The sequence below is a fragment of the Rhododendron vialii genome, chromosome 13a (assembly GCF_030253575.1).
Source record: "Rhododendron vialii isolate Sample 1 chromosome 13a, ASM3025357v1".
In the NCBI taxonomy this organism is placed as follows: domain Eukaryota; kingdom Viridiplantae; phylum Streptophyta; class Magnoliopsida; order Ericales; family Ericaceae; genus Rhododendron; species Rhododendron vialii.
The window spans coordinates 13,116,905-13,139,570 of NC_080569.1; the positions used below are offsets into that span (position 1 = coordinate 13,116,905).

At 37.3% G+C, this 22,666-nt stretch overlaps 2 protein-coding genes and 1 long non-coding RNA gene across 5 annotated transcripts; 2 read left to right on the forward strand and 1 right to left on the reverse strand.

The window, feature by feature from the left end:
* Positions 1–779: 779 nt before the first annotated feature.
* On the reverse strand, positions 780–3,316 carry LOC131312629 (uncharacterized). Its single transcript, XR_009195926.1, has 2 exons — positions 3,002–3,316; positions 780–1,221 (listed from the first exon to the last, which is right to left on the reverse strand). It is a non-coding gene; the product is annotated as an uncharacterized LOC131312629 (long non-coding RNA).
* Positions 3,317–5,332: 2,016 nt separating this feature from the next.
* LOC131312628 (uncharacterized) lies at positions 5,333–9,800 on the forward strand. Its single transcript, XM_058340521.1, has 5 exons — positions 5,333–5,772; positions 6,880–7,133; positions 8,280–8,491; positions 8,577–8,844; positions 9,310–9,800. The coding sequence occupies exons 2-5, from the start codon at positions 6,882–6,884 to the stop codon at positions 9,598–9,600; spliced, it is 1,023 nt and encodes a 340-aa protein (XP_058196504.1). The 5' UTR covers positions 5,333–5,772; positions 6,880–6,881; the 3' UTR covers positions 9,601–9,800.
* Positions 9,801–11,180: 1,380 nt separating this feature from the next.
* Positions 11,181–16,222, forward strand: LOC131312626 (uncharacterized). 3 transcript variants are annotated; one of them, XM_058340518.1, is made up of 5 exons: positions 11,181–11,247; positions 11,780–12,033; positions 12,528–12,739; positions 13,156–13,423; positions 15,706–16,222. In XM_058340518.1, exons 1-5 carry the CDS (start codon positions 11,193–11,195, stop codon positions 16,012–16,014), a joined length of 1,098 nt encoding a protein of 365 aa, XP_058196501.1. In that variant the 5' UTR covers positions 11,181–11,192; the 3' UTR covers positions 16,015–16,222. The 3 variants fall into 3 exon arrangements, with proteins under 3 accessions (XP_058196501.1, XP_058196503.1, XP_058196502.1); XM_058340520.1 differs by lacking the exon at positions 11,181–11,247 and adding an exon at positions 11,500–11,641; XM_058340519.1 differs by lacking the exon at positions 11,181–11,247 and adding an exon at positions 11,510–11,663.
* Positions 16,223–22,666: the final 6,444 nt, after the last annotated feature.

The window sequence follows — 22,666 nt, forward strand, 5'->3', positions numbered from 1 at the left end:
GAAGTTGTAATTTGTCGGAATATCAAGTTGTAGTATCAAGTTTTAGTTTTGCGAAATCTAACTTCAATTGTAGCCCATTTGTGTTACTATATTGTTTTATTATTTTTGTTGGGAATGGATAATTTGGCAATGGATTTTGGCTATGAATGTGGCTTGTGAATGGTGATTTAGAATAAAAAAATGCCTGGGGTGGGCTTGTGCGTAATCTCATGTTGTTTCTATTGTTGTTATTGATGTACTGACTTAGGCGTAAGACTTCGGGCTAGGACCAAAAAACATGGGAGACCATGCCGAAATTGAACATGAGATTCTATTTGATTCGACATTATCATTTCGAGGCCGGAGGAATAACAGTCAATTGAGTTTTTAAAAGTTTTCTCTGGAGTAAGATTTGGTCAGTTGAGATTCTTTTTGGAAGGTTGAAGTTGAATTCATAGTTCCATCAGATAAGTTTTTGAAAGTCGTTTTTTTATGGAGGATGATTAGGTCAGTTCAAGGTGTAATCGATAGCTTAGAATGAAAGCAAAATAGGACTAAGTTTTGAGGTGAATTCAGTCAGCAATATCAATACTAGAATCATGCTAGTGTATTTGGTTCTGGAAAAATTTCAGCATAGTCTCCCTTGTTTTTTGGTCCTAGCCCGACGTCTCGCGTCTCAGTCAGTACAACAATAACAGCAGCAGAAAGATTTGTCTCAAGGTATTTTCTAAAAAATTCGACAGAGTTTCCCTTGTTTTCAATCTAGCTCGACGTCCCAGTCAGCAATAGCAACATAAAAAAGAGCAAACCAGTAGTTCAATTGCAATTGAAACGAAAGTTTTAAATTTAGCCGACATGAATACATAATGTTTTACAAAAGAGGCATGAGCCGAACATCATCATCATCGTCTACCCTAAGCTATATTACAAGCAAAATGAAAAAGAAAAATCCTAAGTGTCGCTAACATCTCTTCTTGGCTGGACGCTCCATACACCAAGGGGAACTTAATTTTGGAGCTGTGGAACTGCTTTGTGCTCTCCCTCTTGCTAGGATAGTAGCAGTTTTGATGATCAGGGAAGTAGTGGTTTTGATGATCAGGGAAGTAGTGGTTTTGATGATCTAGATGCAAAAAGGAGCTCTCCCTCTTGCATAGCTTCGTCGTTGCCCTCTTGCATAGCACCATTCAGAGTGGTGTCGCAGCATTCCTTGTTCTTGATCTTGGTAAGATTCTTCTAAAAAATCTGAAAGTAGATAAACAAGTGATCAGCACACCAAGACCAAGAATAAGCATACCGTTCAACATCTAGCCAAAAAATTGCCAACAATGTATCATCCTACCTAGAAAGGGTAAACTCTCACAGTAGCATGCTCAAAACACACAGAGATCACTCAACTGTAGTTGAAGTGTTGTGATAACAAGAAGGCTAGAAAAAACAACTACAAGACTAGACTAATAGTTGAGTGCAAACAGTAGTTAAGACCAAATACCAGACATGGTGGTAACAAATCATATATTTCTGCTCATGAATGCTCAGTCAGTCAATCATGGATTACCATTCCAATCCAAAACAAACAAAAACAAATAAAAGAATACAAATCCAATCAAAGAAGCAAAATTTCCACTATTGGATGCCTGAATTTAAAGTAATCATACACTAGAATGTCAAGTATACAAGATATTGATCGACTTACAATGATATTGATCGATTCACAGAAATTCAAGGTTTGTGTTGTGAATTTATTTGTTTGTGTTTGGGGTTTCCTTACGAGCCTGAGTAATGACGAATCCTTTTGTTTGGGGAGGTAGGAAGTTCTACTCTTTCCGGCCATCAAAACCACAGGATGAACTGCCTACCAAAGGTATGCATTCTAATGTCTTCTGTAGCTCTGCCTTTTGTCCATGTAATGCAAATATGTCAGGTTAAATTTTGTTTAGGTAGAGTTGTTTCTAATGTCATGTAATTCAATCCTTTTGTGGCAGTGACAACGGCGGTGGATTCTGAATCATTGACATCATCTCTGGCTATTAGATAATCTGATTTTGAGGGACACTGCCAACTTTTATGTAGATAAGTAATTTTCTGCTAGAAAGCCATTATCACGAGGGGATCACTCGTGAAATCTGTTTCACCACCTATAGCATCAATCTTTATTGGAAAGTCACCATTATTATGTAGGGTTGTTCTTGTAATATGGTTTACTATCCAACTCATTACTATTGAAAGTATTCTTGCAAATGCAAATCATATTTATCGATGTGAAGATGTGAAAATTACTACACAGTACACAGTATGGTGTTTTGGTCGGGTTTGAATGATGACGTCTGCTTCAGTATCAAAATGCGAAACTTGGTCCGGGTCTTGTTGCAATGAAAACTGTATAAATATGTCTTCTTATAGGATTGAGACACATGAACCATTTTCACAAGACAGAAACAAAACTAATGCATTATCCATACAATAAAATAGAGAAAACAAATCATATGCCTTAAAATCTACACATAACATCTGTATGTACATAAAGAGCCTTTGGGTGGCTTGCCAATATCGGGTTCAAATATGATAAACAAGACAGAAAGGAGCCTGGTTCTTTGTAAATACATGAATCAAATGGGGATGTAAGGATAAAATGAATCTTTATTCTCAGATAGCCAACAATTATATGAAATAATTCTAAAAAGTTAGAGCACACTGATTTTTTCTACAAAATGAAACAAATCTAGCTATGTAACAGTTCTAGATACACAAAAGCACTAATTTAAGGAAAGAAAGTAGGATACAACAATGCCAATCAAGTAGGATACAACAATACCTTCAAAGCCCTAATTTTAGAAAAGCCCTAATTTTCGAGCAACCCTAATCTCAGAACAGAGGATTTTTTTTTTTTTGGAAAATTAGGGCAAACTGATTTGTATTAAAATCAAAGAAGTCTAAGGAAGAAACACAAAATGGGGAAGATTAGTAGGAAAAAATGAGTGATTTACACATTTCGGATCAAGCCATCTAACTTCGAAATTTTTACCTCTTCAAGTTTCATTCGATTTTGTTGGAGAAAGTGTAACAACGGTCTCGAGAGAGAGAGAGAGCGCCGGGGTACCCAGAGGCCGGTGGTGATGGCGGTCTCCGGCGATGGGGGAGCGCTGGGTTGGGTGGTGGTGGTCACCCACCTTGTCTGTATTCTGAATCTCTGATCGTGAAATGGGGAAGGGGAAGAAGGGGGACTGTTCATTGCGACCTGTTTTTTATTTTTTTATTTTAAGCAAAACGATGTCGTTTTGAGAATGACGTCAGCGGTTGTGTGAGAGATTGTGCGTCCGTACGTTGTGTGCCTAGCATTTTTTTTTTTTTATTCGGAGGAAGAAGTCGATCTGTATGTATTTTGACCTAGACGTTGATTATTAGGGAATAGGGACTGATTCGGTGCATCACGCCCCGTAATAGATGGAGGGATTGAGGACTGTGATCAGTTGCCAACTTGCCATCGCCCTACCCCTTGTAGCACTAAACCATCGAAACGCCACGCAATGCGTACTATTTAAATCATTGCTTTTGACCGATGATAAAACCGCATGATTCTTGCAATGATCGTGAATCAACAACAAAATTACTATCTTTTGCTGTTTTAGGCTCCGTTCCGGAAATCTTCTTAAAAAATAAGTACTTATTTTGCCACTTCTTATTAAAAAATAAGAAGGGCCATTCTACAAAACCCAAATAAAAAGTTTCTTCCATATTTTCAAACTCAAAAATAATGTAAATGAAAAAAAAAATCAATTTTTTTGCACCGTATTCAAGATCTCAATGAGATCTATCAAACAAGATCCATAGTGGTAGGAAAATTATTTGCGTAAACACATGATTTTTGAGCTTGAAGTTGCCTTATACAAAAAAATAAGACTGTTGCTATGATAATGGGCGCCGGTGGAGGGAAATCGTACTGGCAGCTGCGCTGGGCCGTCTTCGGCCACCGGACGGCCGATCCAAACCGTCCAAAAATTCTATAAAAAAAACCCGAGGGGGCTTGTGTGGGAATCAACGGCATTCGAGGTGTGTAGAGTGCTTGATCCGAGCATCCCTTTTCCGTGTATATATGTTCAAGCACCCTACACGGAAAATGGGTGCTCAGATCAAGCACCCTACACACCTCGGATGCCGTTGATTCCCGCAAGAGCCCCCTCGGTTTTTTTTTATAGAATTTTTGGACGGTTTGGATCGGTTGTCCGGTGGCCGGTGACGACCCGGCGCGGCCACCGGTACGATTTCCCTCACCGGCCGGTCGGTACCTATACAAATTCTTCCAAAATAAGTATCACCCTTCTTATTTTCCGGAACAAACCTTCTTATTACACAAAAAAATAAGTTCTTATTTTGTTTTCGGAACGGAGCCTTAAGAGGCCAAGTGTTTGCCTTGAAACTTTGATCTTTAAACCTTCCCTGCCTTAAGTCATCCGTAATAAATTCAGGTATGATTGGCAATTGTTCTCTGATGACCACCATTTCCGAGTTGATTTTAACATCATTTTTGGGTGAGAAAGAAAACACATCTCACTTTTTTATTCTGATTCAAAATTCGTTTGGTTATGTTTTCCATTGCACGTTACGCTACACATTTCCCATACAGATGAAGGCAAACTAACAGGTTTAGAGCATGTACACCAAATTAGGTATGAGGAGTGCTAAAAACAAAAAAAATGGGCAAAGAAAATACCCTTTTAAAGTATACATGAATAGCTCGTTCATGTACATTTTAATGATATTTTCTTTGCACGTGCACTTTAAGCTACTTTAGTTATTCAAGACACGAAATACACATGCACCAGATTAGGTAAGCTTCTCGGTACAATTTCTTCAGCCCCCGTGCACGATAAATATAGCGACGAACTGTTCACCAGCAAAAGATTAGTTTACTATTTTCTGGGCTATGGTCTCCCATTTCTCTCCCTTCCTTTGCAATTGAATTATATTTTATATTGTATTTTATAAAAATAGAGATGATAATAGAGATTATTGGTATAGAGTTAAGAGAGATTTGAATAAGTATAGTAAAAAAAGTGGAACGTTGGGTAGGTAAAATATCTATTGCTTGGTGTACAACTGTGAGAGGTTGAGGCTCTGTTTCAGAACGGATTTTAAGTACTTATTTTTTTAAAAGGCAATTTTCAAGCTCAAAAATAATTGATTTAATAAAATTTAAAAATATGCAATATGGATCTTGTTTGAAAGATTTTGATAAGATCTTTTATACGGTGCAAAAAAAATTAAAAAATTATTTTTTTATTTACATTATTTTTTTATTTGAAAATATGAAAATAAATACTTATTTTTTAAGAAGGTATTCTGGAACGGGCTCTGAGTTTAATAGACAAACCGGGCATAACCATGGGATTCGGTTTTGCTTCGAATGGGTTTTCGGGTTTTCCTGTACGATTTGGACCCCTCTCCTGTCTGTCTGTCTGCTACTGTACAAATGGTACGCAACTTTCACGTTGTTCTCTCTCAACCAATGTGTGGTGGTTCTCCCTCGTTCACGTTTCGTGGGCCTCAACCCAATTACTAGCATCTCCCACTGTATCCAGTGATGGATTTGATGTGGATCTCGTCGTTGTATTATACTGAGAAGTGTAATCTGGTATAAGGGTTGGCGTTCCAGTTTAGATTTTCTTTATCAGTGTCGCTTATGCTTTCTCAATTGTGATGTATTGTAAGAGGGGGCTCAGAACAAGAAGATAATCAGCAAAAGGGATCATCATCACGCCAGAAACTCCAGGCGATTCAACTCCTCCAACTCTTTTAGTGGGTTTCTTCAACTCTTTTGTTTTTTGTTCCTTTTTTCCCATTCTGGGCAATTCATGTCTTAATTATTATTTTTTAATTCTAAGTTGGATTCATGTAGTGACCGAAGTTTAGTAGTAAAATCTTCTTTTCTTAACAAGAAGAATAAAATAAATAAATTTAAGTTCTGTGATTTCTTGAATTGTCTGTTTCTCTTTCTTTGATATTGTATCGAATTGATATTTTTATAGAGTCCTTTTGAGAACCTTGTGATTACAATCCGATGGTTCAAAATTCACTCTCTTCTTAGATATACTCTATAGTGTAAGCTTAATTGGGTAAAAATAGTTACTGTATTATCTTCCTAGCGAATTCAATCATTTTTAGGTGCTAACAATTCCTTTGGGCCAGTTTGCTTTGGCTTTAATTGGGACCCAGTAAGTGGTGGCGGGATTGGTACCCGAAGATTAGTCGAGGTGTGCGAAAACTGGCCTGGACACCTAAGTTATAAAAAAAATTCAATCGGTTAAGAACTTGAGGCTTGTTCGCAATAGAAGTAAAAGGTAGCCATATTCGGTTGGAGTAGCATTTGGGATAACTGTCAAGGATAGTGAATGATGTGAATCGATACTCGATCCAACTTGGAAAACATGGAATAATTGCTGATGTTTGAAGTTGGTAAAAGGGTGTTAAATGAGGTTGAAGCAAGGTATTATTCACCTGTCGTTAATTCTACCCTGATGTTGCTAGCTCATCTTTAGTGCCTTATCTTAGAAAAATTTAGTTAAGTTTGCACATATTCATATGAAGGTCCTGAAATTCCAGACCTGAGATGAAGCTTGTGATGCCTTCTGACTGTCCAAGTATATGAATGGTTATTATAGCATTCCTAGCTATTGTCCTTTTTTTTTTAACCGAATAGCTATTGTCTGTCTCTCTGTCTTTTTTGTCTATTGTTTTTTAATCTGCATCGATAACCATTGTACAGAGTTTTCTGTGTTTTAGCTTTAGCTATTTGTCAATTCTGTTCTTCTTTTACCCCCTTGGCCTTGAGTTTAACTGCTCAATTCTTAAAATACCATTGTTTGTTCTTGATGGTGGAATCTAATCTATTGTTCTCGATTCCAGTAATGATTGTTCAGGTAGCTGTTGCACTAACAGCGGGCCTTCTGGGTTGGGCATATCTGGCGATAAAGCCGCCCCCTCCTAAAATCTGTGGATCGCCAGGTGGTCCTCCTGTTACATCACCAAGAATACAGCTTAGTGATGGGAGGCATTTGGCCTACAAAGAGAAAGGTGTTCCCAAGGAAGAGGCTCAGTATAAGATTATTGCTGTACATGGCTATGATAGCTCCAAGGACTTGGATTTACCTGTTTCTCAGGTATGAGATTTTGCTCTTGATTTTCTACATGCACTTTTATTTTTTTACAAAGATAATGATGGAGTCACTGCATTTACAACTGTGCGCTTCTCATTGCGGAGCCAAAGATTAGATTGTTGAATTTGTAATACTCAAGTCAGCATAAATTTTTTCCTGCTGAGTTATTTACTTTTGGTTTGTTGTAGCTTCAATTTCAAGTTCCATACTTTTGAACAAGCAGCCTAGTATAGAGACCTCCTGCTGAAATAGAATGGAAACACTATTGGGTTTTTTCACTATTATTTTATTTTATGAATGCATGATGTTAAAAGTTCGACCATGTTGGGTAGGTCCTCCTGAAACAAGATTATTTTCTATGATGATGCCAAATGACAGTGAGGGAATCTGGTAAAGTTCATCAAATTGGTAGCATTTAAGATTTATGTCTGATATGTATGTCTCCATCTATTTTATATGAACTCTTCTGGATCTCGGATAAGGATCTGGCATCTGTATCCGATATATTTAGTTGGAACATTCACCCACCGAATGTTTTTTTCAATTCTAATCCACCGGGAGCTATTCATGGAACCGTGAAATGAAATTAGACACCTTGTAACATAGATGATAGGGCTCCATCATTATTCATGGGCAAGAATGCTTTGCATGACACTGACAGAGCATAACACAAATGCAAACACCCGAGTTGTTGAAGTATGCCACGCGGCAACAAGATGCTTATGCGATGTAAACGTGATTCAATGGAATTCTAAGTATGATTGAAACAAAATGGAATATTGAGTTTAAAACAATATGATGCGAGTTTAATAAAATTAATTTCAAGATTGGAATTGTCTGCCCCTCTCCTCCATCCTTGGGAGAAGATGTACCGGATAGTGTGTTCTCATTATCAAGTCCTCGATAGTTGCAACAGCCATCGCTTAGTTCAACAACATATGCTCTGTTATCATGTGATGATGCATATTAGAATAAAAGGTGACTGTTTGTCCAAAAGATGACACTGTTTGTGCATTTAATGCCAAATGTTACCTAATCTATCATTCCCTGAAACTCATTAATGGTACTGACTGGGCATGCGTTTGTTTTTGTTTAGGTAGGACCAGACTTCGAAATGGCTTTTGAATACAACTGCTTATGTTTTTTCAGGAACTTATAGAGGAGCTACGAATATATTTCCTTTTTTTCGACCGAGCAGGCTATGGGGAGAGTGATCCATTTCCAGAACGGTCTGTCAAGAGTGAAGCACTTGATATTCAAGAACTAGCTGACAAGTTACATATTGGATCTAAATTCTATGTGATTGGATTCTCCTTGGGAGCATTGTCTGTTTGGAGTTGCCTGAAATACATTCCGCACAGGCAATAAGAATTCAAGATCTTTTTCCCTGCCTCTAATGTGTTGAATGCTTTGTGTGCATTTTATCCCATATGTATTATTTTTCAGGTTGGCAGGAGCTACCTTAGTAGTTCCATTTGTCCACTACTGGTGGCGTGGTATTCCTGCCAATATATCAAGAGAAGCCTTCAATACGCTGCTTGGGCAAGACCAGTGGACATTCCGGATCGCGCATTATGCCCCTTGGCTGTTTAACTGGTGGATGACTCAAAAATGGTTCCCTTCTCTAAGTATGATGGCAGGGAACATGGCTGTTTTCTGCGATCCAGATTTAGAAATCTTGAAAGAGTTATCAAAGAAACCCAGTGTTGGTCAGGTAATTCTCACTCATAGATGTTGATCCTAGTTAAATCAACCGGGTGAAGTGCTTTGACTAGTGAATCCTTGACGAGGCTTTATGTTATGGGAGACTCCTAAATGAAGTTTGAGTTACATTCGAATGCTGCAAGGATGACACGTAAATTATTTGGCTGAAGAACAATTTCGTTAAAGAACCTCTGTGGCATTTCTCTCAATGAGAACTAAAAAATGGAAGAAAGCGAGTTTGTTCAAAAATATGTAGTGAAAACCTTAAAAGAGTATTTGTAAAATCTGATTTGTGAATACACCCTTAAGCTTCTACGTTTCGTAAATCATGCCATAAATATTTGTTACTCTCCCATGTAGGTACCAAGTAAAAGCACTTGCATATTGCATACGAGGCAACAAACGTGTTCATTTTTTCTTGCAGAAACGGAAAGGGTTTTCAGCTAATAATGCTTAGTAATTTTTCTATTTTCAGGAAAAGATACGACAACAGGGCATTTATGAATCTCTGTTTCGAGACATTGTGGTTGCGTATGGAAACTGGGAATTTGGTCCCTTGGATTTGACTAATCCTTTCCCTGAAAATGAGGGTTCAGTCCACATTTGGCAAGGATACGATGACAAGATTATTCCGCGTCAGTTAAATCGTTATATTTCAGAAAAGCTTCCCTGGATCCACTATCACGAGGTTCGTGATGCTGGGCATTTGATGATCTTCAATCCCAAAACATGTGAAATCGTTTTTAGGGAATTTTTGCTTGGATAAGATCCAGAGACTGAATCGAGCATTATCGTGTAGAGGGTTTCTAAATAACGTGTTTTATACCCCCCATGGCGTCACTTTTTCACTTACTTTTTCCATATTTGACAGTTTAAATGAGTGTATTAGTTGATATAAAGGCAATCGGCGAGTTTATTTCGCTTGGGCATATCATAATGAAGTTTTATTCTCTGATGTCGATAAAATAGCCATGGGTTTACTTCTAGTTTTGCTTGGTCCGCCAAGTATGTGCTCCTTTTCTGTTGTAGTTTAAGGAAAGTAGCTTGCTGGGTCTAAGTCGAACGAAATAACACAAGGGGCACCCTATTGTATCCCGGGACGAGTTATTGGCAATAAGTAGGAACCCGAAACAAATGAATGTGAAATCAAATTGGGGAAATTTGATGGGAAGATTAAACAGATAGTTTACGGGATAATGGACGAGAATACGAGATTATACAGAATATGACATTAGTCATCGCCTCTTACTATGTTCAGTTGGAGACTTATTGCAGTGAGATGAAGAATTAGATAAGGAGGAGGGATTTTTTTAACTGTGACAATGATAGACGATTCCATGAAATTGGTCGGAATGTTTCCAACAAAAAAAAGAAGAAGAAGAAGGGAATTTGGTCGTACTGTGTTTTTTAGTTAAAATAAGCTTAAGGAAGGTAAAAGGAGGAGTATTTATAAATTACCTGTGAATGAGAAGGAAAAATGGACTGGGAATTAGCTGACACCTGCAATACCTAATCGCACAATGAGAGACTAACTTATAAGGTAGTGAGGTCCATCGCATCCCGCCACAAACAACGTATGAGGCTTTGTCCCGGCTTTAATTGCATCTTTCAGTAGTAGACGGAGAGGGTTTTTTCCACGAATTAGTCGAGATGTCCATAAACTGGTCCGGACATCCAGAGTTATCAAAAAAGAGAACATGAGTGTACAACAAGTTTTTTAATTGTGGTATCGGGAAACATGATAGTATGGGTAAAATGGTAATATATCGGTCGATATGGGTGATAACAAGTTTTTTAATTGCGGTATCGTGAAACATGATAGTATGGGTAATATGGTAATATATCGGCCGATATGGGTGATATTGTCATATATAAGCCGATACTGGACCATATTAGGCAGATACATAAGTAAAAAGAGGTATTCGAAATTCTGTTACGTAACAGCTGATACGGTATGTAACGACCTTTATTTAAAATCATGTATACAATCACATTGTCATCCTAGGTCAAACGTGCCCTTCAGTACATTTTCTAAATAAATGGATGATGTGACTAGTACTTTTTGAGTAAAATCTGAGAGGGTTGGAGGCTTGGAGCTAATAGTCCGAGAGTCCAAGCAAACAAACCCTGCACCAAAGAAGGTGGGTTAGGACTGGGGGGCACAAGTGCTTGATTCTCTCTCTCTCTCTCTCCTACATTTCTTGTGATGTGATGCAAATACCGTGGACTGGCGGTTCCGTCCAACCCAATTTTCGGTGAGGGTGCGGTTTTGACTCGTAGATACTGAACGCTTTCTAATGGAATGTTTTCAGTCCAACTACTTCCAAGATAAGTTCATACAGTATAACTGTATTGATTATGATGCCTTGGCTGGTCTTCCTATCATATATACCATGTTTTCTTAATAAATCAGGTGCGTGAGTAAGTTTATGCGCATCTATATTAATCTCTCTTATGAAGTTCCAATCAAGGTCAAATTAAAAGTTTTATGTTGTATAGGCTGGTTCCAAAAGAGCACGTGAAAAATTTTGAATAAAAAAGGGAGCAAATCTCTTGGGTTTTTAGGCCACCCAACTATATTGCTGTAACGGTGTAACCTGTAATGGTTGGGCAATGCTAGGGTCCCCAAATAGGAGTAGTTTTTCCAAAAATATCCCCAAAAAGTAAATTTTGATTGAGATTGGTTGATTTCTCTATTGGGGACATTTTTCGGAGAAATTTTCAGTTAAATAGTCAAGAGGAGAGAGTTATAAAGAGAGTGTAACTTGAAGAATCAGAAAGTTCAAGTCTCTCTTCTCTTTTATAGGGTATCAGGAATCCCCTTACCCTGTACTGTTTAGTCTGTTTTCTGCATTTTTCTATCTTGTCTCCAAAGTTATTTTCTTGATTTCTTGATTTTTGTAATAAGGTGTGGAATTAATGTCATTGATGCCTTGTCCTTTCAGGGATGTTCACAGAGGCAGCGGCGGTGTTGGGGGTGGGTGTCTTATTATGGGCATTCCAGGCCATCAGGCCTCCCCCTCCCAAAATATGTGGTTCAAAAGGTGGCCCTAAAGTGACTTCACCCAGGATCAAGCTCAGTGACGGAAGGCATTTGGCTTACAAAGTGAGAGGTGTTCCAAAGGAAAATGCCAAGTACAAAGTAATTGTTGTTCATGGCTTTGATAGCTCCAAGCATATTTACCTGCCACTTTCTCAAGTATGTAACTCCATTCTCATCTCCACTTTTCTTGCTTGTATTCGCTTGCCTTTTTTTTTTTTGAACAGCAAAAGAATTTCATTAATCTTTGAAATTGTTACAAAGACCAATAGGAACAAGGAGGACGGCATCATATTCCTAACAAAGCTATAAGAACAATCGTATGCCCAGTCCGAGACCCAATCCCTCGATTGGCAAGAAACCAACCCAGGAAACCCAAAGGGACAAGCCCACACCTAAGAGGACGAAGCCTAAAAACACCTAATGGGACAAACCCAACTAAAAGTGGTCGCTTGCCTTCGATGCACTAGGTTGTAGAGTGGTGGTCAAACGTCGATATCGAAGTTTGTTCACAGAAATACGGAATGTCTAGAATTATTTTCTCAAAAGATATGGCATGCCTTCGATGCAATATGTGATAGCTGTTCATGTGTAGTAGTTGTGAACATGTTTAGAGCATAAGGAGCATAACAAGTTGTTCACCTTTGCTGCAGGAACTGATAGATGAGCTAGGCATATTCATTGTTACCTATGACAGAGCTGGGTATGGAGACAGTGATCCGAACCCAAAGCGTTCGGTGAAGAGCGAAGCATACGATGTTGAAGAACTAGCTGACCAGATACAGTTGGGTCAGAAATTTTATGTGCTTGGTGTCTCCATTGGAACATACACCACTTGGGCTTGCCTAAAATTCATACCACACAGGCATGTTACTTAGCTCAACTCTCCTTTTTTGTTTTTCCCTGGGAGAAAAAAAAAATGCTCACGGTCCCTAGTGTAAGAATTTTGCATCACTTTTTGGCACCCAAAGTCTTATTTTTTCATCTAGTTCGTAAAACTTCCTATTTATGTCTGGTCTATGTTCAAATGAACATCAAGATGACTAGTAGAATGAGTATGGATTGCAAAGCATGCTTGTCACGGGCATTTGAAAGCAACACAGGACGTGTATTTTTTCCCTGATAAGTGACGGTGCCCAGACCAACTTGCGTGCATCTCGTGTTCTTCAATTGTTCATTGTTTAAGCTATTCGATCATTTCTTATCCTAATTATATTAACCAGAAAAATGCTTCCACCGAAACCGAAACTCAAGCTCTTGCTTTCAAACCATTGTTCGCAGGCTAGCCGGTGCGGCTCTAATAGTTCCAGCCATCAATTTCTGGTGGCCATCATTTCCTTCTGAATTGTGTGAATCCGAGTACAAGAAGCAGCCTAAGAGCGACCAGTGGAAACTCCGGATCGCTCACTATGTCCCAGGCCTGCTTTATTGGTGGATGACACAGAAATGGTTTCCCTCCTGTTCAATCATGGCTAGAGACCCCATTATTTTCAACAAAAGAGACTTTGAAATCCTGAAGAAAATGCTACAAGTTCCTAACCCCAACGAGGTACGACAGTTAGTTTTCCCGTCTCTTTCTTGACCTCTATTCGTTTTGGTATTCATGTAACAAAACACAGTCATTGTTAGATAACTGCAAAAACTTAAAAGAAATTGTGACGGCTATTTTAGGATTAAGCCACTAACGCAGCGACTCGAGTCATGTTCCGATCCAGTGTTGCAATTTTTCCCTCTCCGACAAAGATGTCTTCCGAGAACATAGTAAATGATATTCAATCAACATAATTCTTCAAGGAGCTTTTTAAAAGAGAATGGTGCCAATAATCGAAGTGAGCCCGAAACTCTCCAATTAACCAAAACCAAGCAGGGGCAGTTCTAGCATTGTGCTAGAGGGTTCAAAGGACTTTCGTATTATCCTAGAGGGTTCAAATGAACTCCATCAATTGGTATTGGCCACAATACTTCAATAACTGAAAGTCCACTTATATTTAGGAGTACGTAGATCTTTGCTAAAAAAACAAAGCCTTGTACCATCTTAATTCTATTTAATTAGTCTTTTCGTTAAAATGAAAGGCGAAAGACGAATATATACTGGATGAAGGAATGTTTATCTGGTAACTTACATTAAGAAGAATTTGTATAATAGTTTTGATGATACAACTATTGTGCAGCTTTTTCAACTGATGAAAACTCTTTCAAAATTCGCTTGTATGTTTTCGTCACTGCTGACTTATAATTCTTGGCCGCCCTTGAAAACAAGAATAGAGTTCTCTATTGATTTGTAGGAATGTCTGCTTTGGAAAAGGTCTCCTTGCAATAAAAAAAACAAGAAGATAAGAGGACTAGCTAACACCCACGAGCATGGACTGGGTAGAGGTTCAAGAGAATTGGAAAAGGCCTCCACCGGGTATTTCTTATGCCCAAGAAGCTCCATATTGAAAAAGGCCTCCAAACTTGAATTTCCTCCTGCCTGCTAATTTAAGAAGATCCGTTCTAGAAATGGCCTTCACCAATTTGGATTAAGTTCTACAAGTTAAGCCTGTACCTGTGCTTTTCTTCTTCTTTTTTCTTTGTTTTTTTTCTTCTCTTTGTAGCGTAGTCTTTGCTTCGAATTTCTAAGTTATTTTTCCGTATTGCACATCAATTAGGTTCATTTCTTTTCCTTTCATGGCACTCCTGAAGTCTTCAAATAAGTAGCCAAAATTGTTGTCAAAAGACTCATCTGGAAAGAACAGAACATTAACAACTTTCTACTCTGTAAAACGTTGTTATATAAGGAAAAGGCTCAAATAGGAATTACGTACCCTTTGTCGAGGTAAGGCTGAATCTGACCTCAACGCTATAGCAAGATTTTGAGTCATACGGTTTTCCCTCTTCAAAGAAGGTGGATTAACTGCTCGGACAGTGCGTGCTTTAAGAGGAGCCCATATGTAGGGACGGGTCTAAACGATCTGAGTGGAGTCGAGTTTTAGAGTGTTTATACTTGTTTGTTAGTTCTTAGCGAGCTTGAGCTCGAGCATAATAAAAACTTAACAAGCCAAGTTCGAGTCGAGTTTGGTCATGACTTTAGTCGGGCTCGAACTCATTCATGAGCCTTAATGAGCTAAAATAAGTTCTTAGCGAGCTTGAGCTCAAGCATAGTAAAAACTCAACAATCCGAGTTCTAGTCGCGTTGATCAAGACTTGAGTCGAGTTCGAGCTAGTTCACAAGCCTTAATGAGCTAAAAAAATTTTACTCCCTCAGCCCCTTTTACGCGTCCCCTACGAAAAGACGTGCAATTTTCGGATCGAAAAATAAATTACTTCCATTCACTATTTTCTCACTTCTTTGTATCTTTTCGTACAGGACACTTAAATAGGGATGCGGTATACATTCGTGTTCACATACATGTTTTTAGCTACACTTATCATTTTTATTAGTACTATTCTTCGTTTTTGTATACTCCTAACGTTCTAAATTCTAATAAAAACTCTTTAGGTTTGTATGATATTCAATTTTAATATACATGTTTCAAATTTTTTAAGTGAAAATTTTCTTAAACTGAACAATAACATATACGAGTAATATCCATTTTAAGTCTTATATATGCCCAGCTCACGAGCCTTATCAAGCGGGCGAGTTCGGCTAGTTTACCGAAAGAGTTGAATGTCTAGCTTGAGCTCGTTTGCTCAATTAATTAGCTGAGCTCGAACGAGCCATTGTCGAGCCGAGCCCCGAACATCTCGGTTCCTTTGCAGCCCTACTGCCTAACCACAAGGCTACGACTGTTAAGTCTTAGAAAAACAAACACAAGAAACTGATGACAGTTTGTGATAATTTTGCAATGGCAGCACAAGATTCGACAGCAGGGTGAGTACGAGTCCCTATTCAAAGACTTGATGGTGGGTTTCGGAAGCTGGGAATTCGATCCGATGGAACTTGAAAATCCGTTTCCACACAACGAGGGTGCTGTGCAATTGTGGCAAGGCCGTGAAGACAAGCTCGTGCCGGTTGAACTTCAACGATTCGTTGCGAAGAAGCTGCCTTGGATCGAGTACCACGAAGTCCCTGATGGTGGTCACTTGATCATTCACGACAATGGCTTGTGTGAATCTATTTTCAAGGCACTTTTGCTCAAACAAAAGCCCAATGTTATGTAGTTTGGTCATTGTTAAGATCAATCTACAGGGCTTCCAACTCAGAATGTTCTGCTATTATGGTCATTGATAAGTGGTTTGGTTTTGGGGGATGTTTTTAACTACTGGAATCTTGATGTTTGTTTGTTGTGGTTTTTTGCTTCATGAAGTTGGTGGTGTTGAACATAAACAAGTGGAAAAAAATAACTATGTTATTATTCACACAAACAAAGTGAGAACAGATCATCCACATAATTTTTGCGGGGCTCATTTTGGATCCCGCAAAAATTATCCACAGAATAGGCGGATCGGATCATCTTTGCAGGACCCGAAATGGGCTCGCAAAAAATTATAATGCAAATTCCAAAATTAAGCTCCAAAACCCCCCATAATTAATTAATGAAGAGATATGGATGGGCCGGCCTTGAGTACCGGATTAATGGGGCTGACTTAACAAATTGATTTGACGTCAAACTTCAATTAATCAAGTGCAGTTTACAATTTGATCAAATCAAGAAAACCACTTTCACCAATCACACTCCACATTTTTCTTTGTGAGGGGTCAATCAAAATTTTTTTCAAAGAACTTCATTAAAATAGAAAATTACTCTCAAAAGAGCAATGCTTTTTGCAATTTACTTTCTTGCAAATCGCACTCTAAAAGCTTGTCCTTCAGTTCTGAAAATTACACACAACACAAGTACCAAATGACGAATTTCAAGATTCGTTTATACAAAAGTGAAATGCAAATATCGTTTTTCTAAAAAAAAATTGTTGAAAGAAGTATAAGGGGAAGTGTGAATATGGAACAGTGTTATTTGCATGTTATTTAAAGAGCATCATTACACATGACTTAGTATTAACAAGATCGCTGTGCAATCTTCGACCCAATTAATGTTCATTCGTTGGTCATTTATGATTATGAAAAATTGAAAATAGAATTCTCTCATAGAATGTTCAAGAAAAATGATATCTCACCTATTGATCAGTTGCCCACATTTTTAGACTTGAAATGTCATCTTTTAAAAATTGAAAAATGTCAAATATATATATTTTTATTTTATTTGAGGTCATGGCCAGTGAGCAGAGGCTTAGAGTCAAGAGGGTACAAAAATGACTAGGTAGGAGAAAATGGAATAACCACTCAAGCCTTAAAGAATTGAGGGCAAGTCTCCCAAACCCCAACATTCCATACAAATAAAGAGTTTGACACCCTAGCTAATTTGGTGGGCCAAGCATTAAGGCTCTGTTTGGTAAACTTGCCAGTTTTTTGGTTTTTCATTTATGAAAAACAAGTAATGAGTTTTTGCTTAATTATTAAAAAAATAAAAACAAAAAACATATATGTTTTGTGACCATCATAGTTTTTGTTTATTTATTTTTTAGGCCGCTAAAAGTGTTTTCAAAATAAATAAAAATGCAATTTTCATAAACTAGTGGAATTGATTATGTATTTTGTAAACAAAAACAGTAATACAAATATGTTTATGGTGCTTGTTTCAAAAAATATCGAAAACAAAAAAACCAACAAAAAACTGGAAATAAATATTTTCCAAACAGAGCCTAAATTAAAAGTGATTGGTCAGTTAATTACATCAAGTAGCTGCGGGTATTGTATGAAAGTACCTTTATGAATATTATGAAGCTGTATTTGCATTAGGTAACAAATAAATTATTTATTCAACACTAATTTTTAAAAAAAAACCCATGGACGGCAACTGGTCAAATCTAGGAGCATCCACGTTTGACTCTTGAAGATTTACCGTGTTATATTACAAAAACTACTATTAAAATTGGGCTCACAACTTATGTGTCAGAGAGTTTTTAGGTATGGAATTAATGAAAAAGTGGTTCATTTGGTATTTTTAAGGGTAAATTTCACCGCCCGCCCCCCCTCCTCCCCGGTGTCAGGGGGCTCTAACACCGGGCCATCCATTTTCCCGTTTTACTCATCCATACGTGCGCTCTCTCTCTCTCTCACCGCTTTCTCTCTCTCTCTCTCTTATTTTATTTCTTTATAAAATTGTAAATGCTAATAACTTTTTTTCACCTATTTTTTTTAATAAATTTTATATTTTTGAAATCTACTCAACGAAACCTATCAAACGAGCCTAATATTGATGGTGAAATAATGTAAAACGGAAAAACTATATTTTTGTGGTAGTTTAAATTGTATAAAGAGGTTGAAAAATTAAGTATTTCAAATTTCAATCCGTTTGAACCGGTGGAAAGATTTTAATTTTATGATCATTTTATCCTAAATGGTCATAATTAAATTTTGACTATAGGGTTCTCGTTGATTAACCCTAAAAAAGTCGTATAATCAAATATCTCTGAGGGTTAATTAACGAGAGCCCTAGAATCAAAATTTAATTATGACCATTTAGGATAAAATGATCAGAAAACTAAAATCTTCCCACTAGTTTAAATGGATTGAAATTTGGAACATTTAATTTTTTAACCATATTTTTTAATATATAAACTGTCTGAAAAGGTTGAAATCATGTATTTTTTAAATAAATTTTATATATTTGAAATCTACTCAACGAAACCTATCAAACAAGTCTAATATTGAATATGAAATAATGTGTTTAAATTAAATGATTTTTTTGGGCTCAATATATTATCTCTTTGTTTTTATTTTTTTGTCCTTCATTTTTTTAAACTTCTATATTTGAGTTTTCAAGTAAATTATATATGTTGAATTCACTTAAATTTACTTTGTGTTTCTCTGAACAGTCAATAATGCAAATTGAAATCAAATTTCATTTAATTATAATTGAGTATATAGAACCAATACATGAACATAAATAAATACACAAATTTAGTCAATATTTTTCCGTCAAATTGTGGTCGTTGTCCCTGCGGATCTATCTGCATTACTTCGTACCATAATTGGAGACGTGCTTCATAAGGATGAGCTCATCCGTGTGTTTCATTTGATGCATTTGGCCTCCACCATATGATGATGGGTGGTACAGGGTAATGACGATATAGGAAAACTTGCATGAAGTGATTGCTATTAATACGGCCAATAGCTATATGTGTGCTCGCTTCGAATGGAACTGGATGGGAGCTCAACGGCAAGTGAGTGAGACAATTTGAAGCAATCATATCGAATATATGTAGTACAACGTTGTACGTTGATGCGATGACAAGTCTCAATGATATAGATCGAATCCATCCAATGATCCTTTAATGCCGATTAGGGCTGCTCGCGATCCGGTTTGGTTCAGATTTCTAAGAATCCGAAGACCGAACCGGTAGTCACGGTTTTTACAAAATGAAATCCATGTCCGGACCAAAAGTCCTTCGGTCTGGTTCCAATTCAATCCATGACTCGCGGATCGGTTACGATTTTGTTCACGGATTTTAGCAAAAATAAAGTTCAAGCATATATTCCACAATAAAAAGGAAGAAGGTTACATTCAAAATTAAGTTTAACACCACCAGAAAGTACTTGTTACATAAATTACCAAAGGCTTACTTCAGAAATCAAATTCAAAAGAATCTTAAACACTAGTGGGATTGTATCATTGTAGTACAATACATAATATAAAAGAACCGGAAAAGAAACGAATTACTGAAACTCAACTAGGGTTACCAGTAATTTATACGAAAAAATTACGATTTACTCCCTATATTTTATATACATCTACACTATATCCCATTATAAAGATAAAATACTAAAATTGGTGGAAAAAGTGTTAACACTATTAACAATTTATTATATAAATACACACACACACACACACACACACACACACACACATATATATATATATATATATATATACTCCCTCCGTCCCATATTATTTGGACTTTTTCGATATTTGTGTCAGTTTTCAATCGTTTGTATCTTCCAATATGAATCTCCAACAATATGCAATATGGATCTTGTTTGATAGTTCTCGATTAGATCTATAATACAAAGTTTTTAAAATTATAAAAAATATCATAAATTGGGAGATATAAGAGTTTAAAGAACGGCACGAATATCGAAAAATACCAAATATTTTGGGACGGAGGGAGTATATATATTATTTATACAAAATAAATATCTCACAGTCCGATTCGGTTAATTCAAGGTTTCGTAATGAAAATCTGTGGACCGAACCGCGAGTCATGGTTTTCTAATTTTTCAATCCGTGTCCGAACCATTAATCCACGGACAAAATCTAAAAGGTACGGATTGGTTCGGTCCGGACCGGTTTCACGGTTCACCGAATTTTTTGAGCAACCCTAGTGCCGATGGCTCGAAGCAACAAAGTCTTTGTAGCACTTAGGATACATAATTACTTTATAGATAAAGCTAATTGTACAGGACCCAATTTTGTTCAATCTCTTGAATAAGGTCATGTCGTACTTGAGCTCATTCACCTTCAGAACCATAGAGTTGCGCGACTATCGCCCTGAAGCCATAATGACCGTCAGCTTGAATGTCAACACAATGGAAAATATAACGCTAATACTGCTTAGGAAATTTTAGAACAAGATGATCCCTCCCATTGCTCCTTCGCAATGTTGGAATACGTGAGGCCCGAGATTCTGAAGTGGATACTATGAAGGAAGGTATACAACCTCTATTCTGCTCATATTTGCCTGTAGGTCGACCCCTGTGTTCTATGTGTATGCTGGGGGTCGAACTGTGCAACGAGATAGATCCGCCATATCGAGAAACCTGTCCATCATAGACTCTCGACTGTCGGAATCCATTTTATTTAATCTTTCAATAAGCTGAGCTACCCTGTCGGATCGTGCTCCCTCATCAGTATGCCTCTGGGTATGCATGGACAATGTACTCCAGTGAGGTTGGATAGAGCTTAGTGGAATTGGTCTGTCCACAGAACGATAAAATGCAATATCGTGAAAGCATGACAATTCGTGTGTCCTTTTGATCTTACAAAAGCAAAGGCCGGCTTCGTTATCAGTGCATTGTGCCTACTTATGGATCAAGTTCATTGCCTGTAATGAAATGCGACCTCTGATTTAACTATAAATGCCTTCATGTAGATGTATGTGTCGCGGAATGTTGAGAGATTTATGGAACGACCCCTAAATACCCCCAAACTGATTGGTCAACATCTTTTCTATTTTCTGAAAAGATGTTTGAAGCGAGGACATGGTATCTCCCAAGTATTGTTTGAGCCTTGCATGCGCAGACTCCGCCCTGTAATTTAATAATACACTATGTTAAATAGGAAAGTTACATAAAGTATTCTTTAGTGCAGGATAGTAAATATACAATAACTATAGGAAAGTTACATTTGGCTTGAATTGCTCCCGAGGTACATAAACTGGTTTATATATGCTGCAACAAATAGCTCTTTGTAAGGACCTAACCATGCATCCCAGAGGTATTGTATGGCATTGGAATATTGCTCAAACTCTCCGCACATGACATTCCACCTCTGTTGCAAAGACATCGGTGTCGATGAATGAATAAGCAACTACCATGTATCGAAAAACTCGTCCCACCTCATACCAAACATAGGGCTGCACTTCTTCATTACACACTGGTTTATGTGCCAAATACAAATGATGTGTTGTGCGAAGGGAAAACATATTCCAATGGCACCAAGAAGTGCTAGATCCCTATCTAGAACAACCACTGACGGCAACGTTGCCCCTTTTTCAACCATCCATCTTTTTAAGGTATCCATCGCCCATATCAGTCGCTCTTTCGTCTCATTATTCAAATATGCAAACATAAGAGAGTAAGTTTTCAATATGGATGTGATACCCACAACTTCCAAGAGTGGTATCCAATACCCATTACTCTTGTACGTCGCATCAATAATCAACACGGACGAAAAATTTACAAATAGTTCTAGGCTTCTAGGATGAACCCAAAGAATATCTGTGATTTCGTTGGTGTGTTCATTTATAAAATAGTCATATATGTATTTTTTTCGTTTAATTCTTTGAAGATGTACCCAATAAGAAATAGACCCCTCAATTGCTCTTTCTTATATAGTGCATTCATATTGTAAATACTCTTGATTTCTGTACTAATTGATGAGTCTTGTTATTTCATAAAACTAAGAATTTCTCGAGGCGCAGTACTATTAGACATGTCACGAACCAATTGCTGTTGGATTGGGGTCAGCCTTGACAGGTACTCATGTCCCTCAAAACTTTCAGCTGGTTCATGGTTATGAGAACCTTTAACAACCTTCAAACTCCACATGACACCGTCTAGAGGATGTGGTACACCTCGTAGCTTAAACGGACAATTACATTTTTTAGTTTCAGTATTCCTTTGCATTGAATGTCCTTCCAGTGGCGGTTTGTACAATCCTCCTCTTTCACAAATTTGAATACACTTCGGCATCTTATTGCCCTTTATACTAGCAAATTTACTTATGACACTCACAAAATCATTTTCCTTACCAACTGTCCGCACCCAATCTAACATGGCATTTCTAGTTTCCAATATCTATAACCAAAAAAATGAATACGTATAAGCACAACATTGGACAGAAACAGTTACTGTAATTGTTCATATAAACAGATAATTTCTCTTAACAATCTTAAAACAAATTATTTCTTCCCTGTTTGGAAAACAGTTTACATTAAACAGTATTGTTTTATTAGAACAAATTGCTCATTTCCGAGGAAAAGAAAACAAAATTTAAGTTGGATCAGTTTTCTCATAGAAATCGAAAAGCATAGG